The following is a 409-nucleotide window of genomic DNA, read 5'->3' as shown; positions in this document are numbered from 1 at the left end:
CGGGCCGGAGCCTCCGGGGAGCCCTGACAGCCTGGTGGCATTGGGCACAGCCAGGCAAGCTGGGCCTGAGTGCAGGGGCACAGCAAAGCTGACGAGGCCGAGGCCGCTGACCGACAGGGCCATGAGGGCACAGCCAGCGAGCAGCAGCGCCCTGCGGCCAGCTCGGTCCACCAGCCCCATGGCCATCAGGGTAGCCGCCACCTTCACCGCACCGAGCCCCACGGAGGCCAGCACAGCGGAGGAGCCTCCCTGGAAGCCGACCGACTGGAAGATGGTGGAGGCGTAGGCGAGCACGTTGGGCTGCCCGGTCAGCTGCTGGAAAAGCACCAGCCCCAGCCCCACGACGGTCCGGACCCGCATGTTGTCCCGGGCCCTGAAGAGGTCCACAAAGGCGTATCTCGGCCTCCCT

General features: G+C 69.7%; 1 protein-coding gene across 1 annotated transcript in view; it reads right to left on the bottom strand.

Moving 5' to 3' along the window:
* Window positions 1-409, bottom strand: part of SLC2A10 (solute carrier family 2 (facilitated glucose transporter), member 10) — a 13134-nt gene that overhangs the window by 5391 nt on the left and 7334 nt on the right. The window contains exon 3 of the mRNA XM_010835117.1: window positions 12-407. Coding sequence (XP_010833419.1) covers window positions 12-407 — 396 coding nt within the window. The remainder of the gene's footprint in view (window positions 1-11; window positions 408-409) is intronic.

The sequence above is a fragment of the Bison bison genome, unplaced genomic scaffold (genome assembly GCF_000754665.1).
Source record: "Bison bison bison isolate TAMUID 2011002044 unplaced genomic scaffold, Bison_UMD1.0 scf7180017864038, whole genome shotgun sequence".
NCBI classification, from domain to species: Eukaryota; Metazoa; Chordata; class Mammalia; order Artiodactyla; family Bovidae; genus Bison; species Bison bison.
Note: the sequence above shows the minus strand (reverse complement) of the source record. Positions and strands in the feature narration are given on the sequence as shown.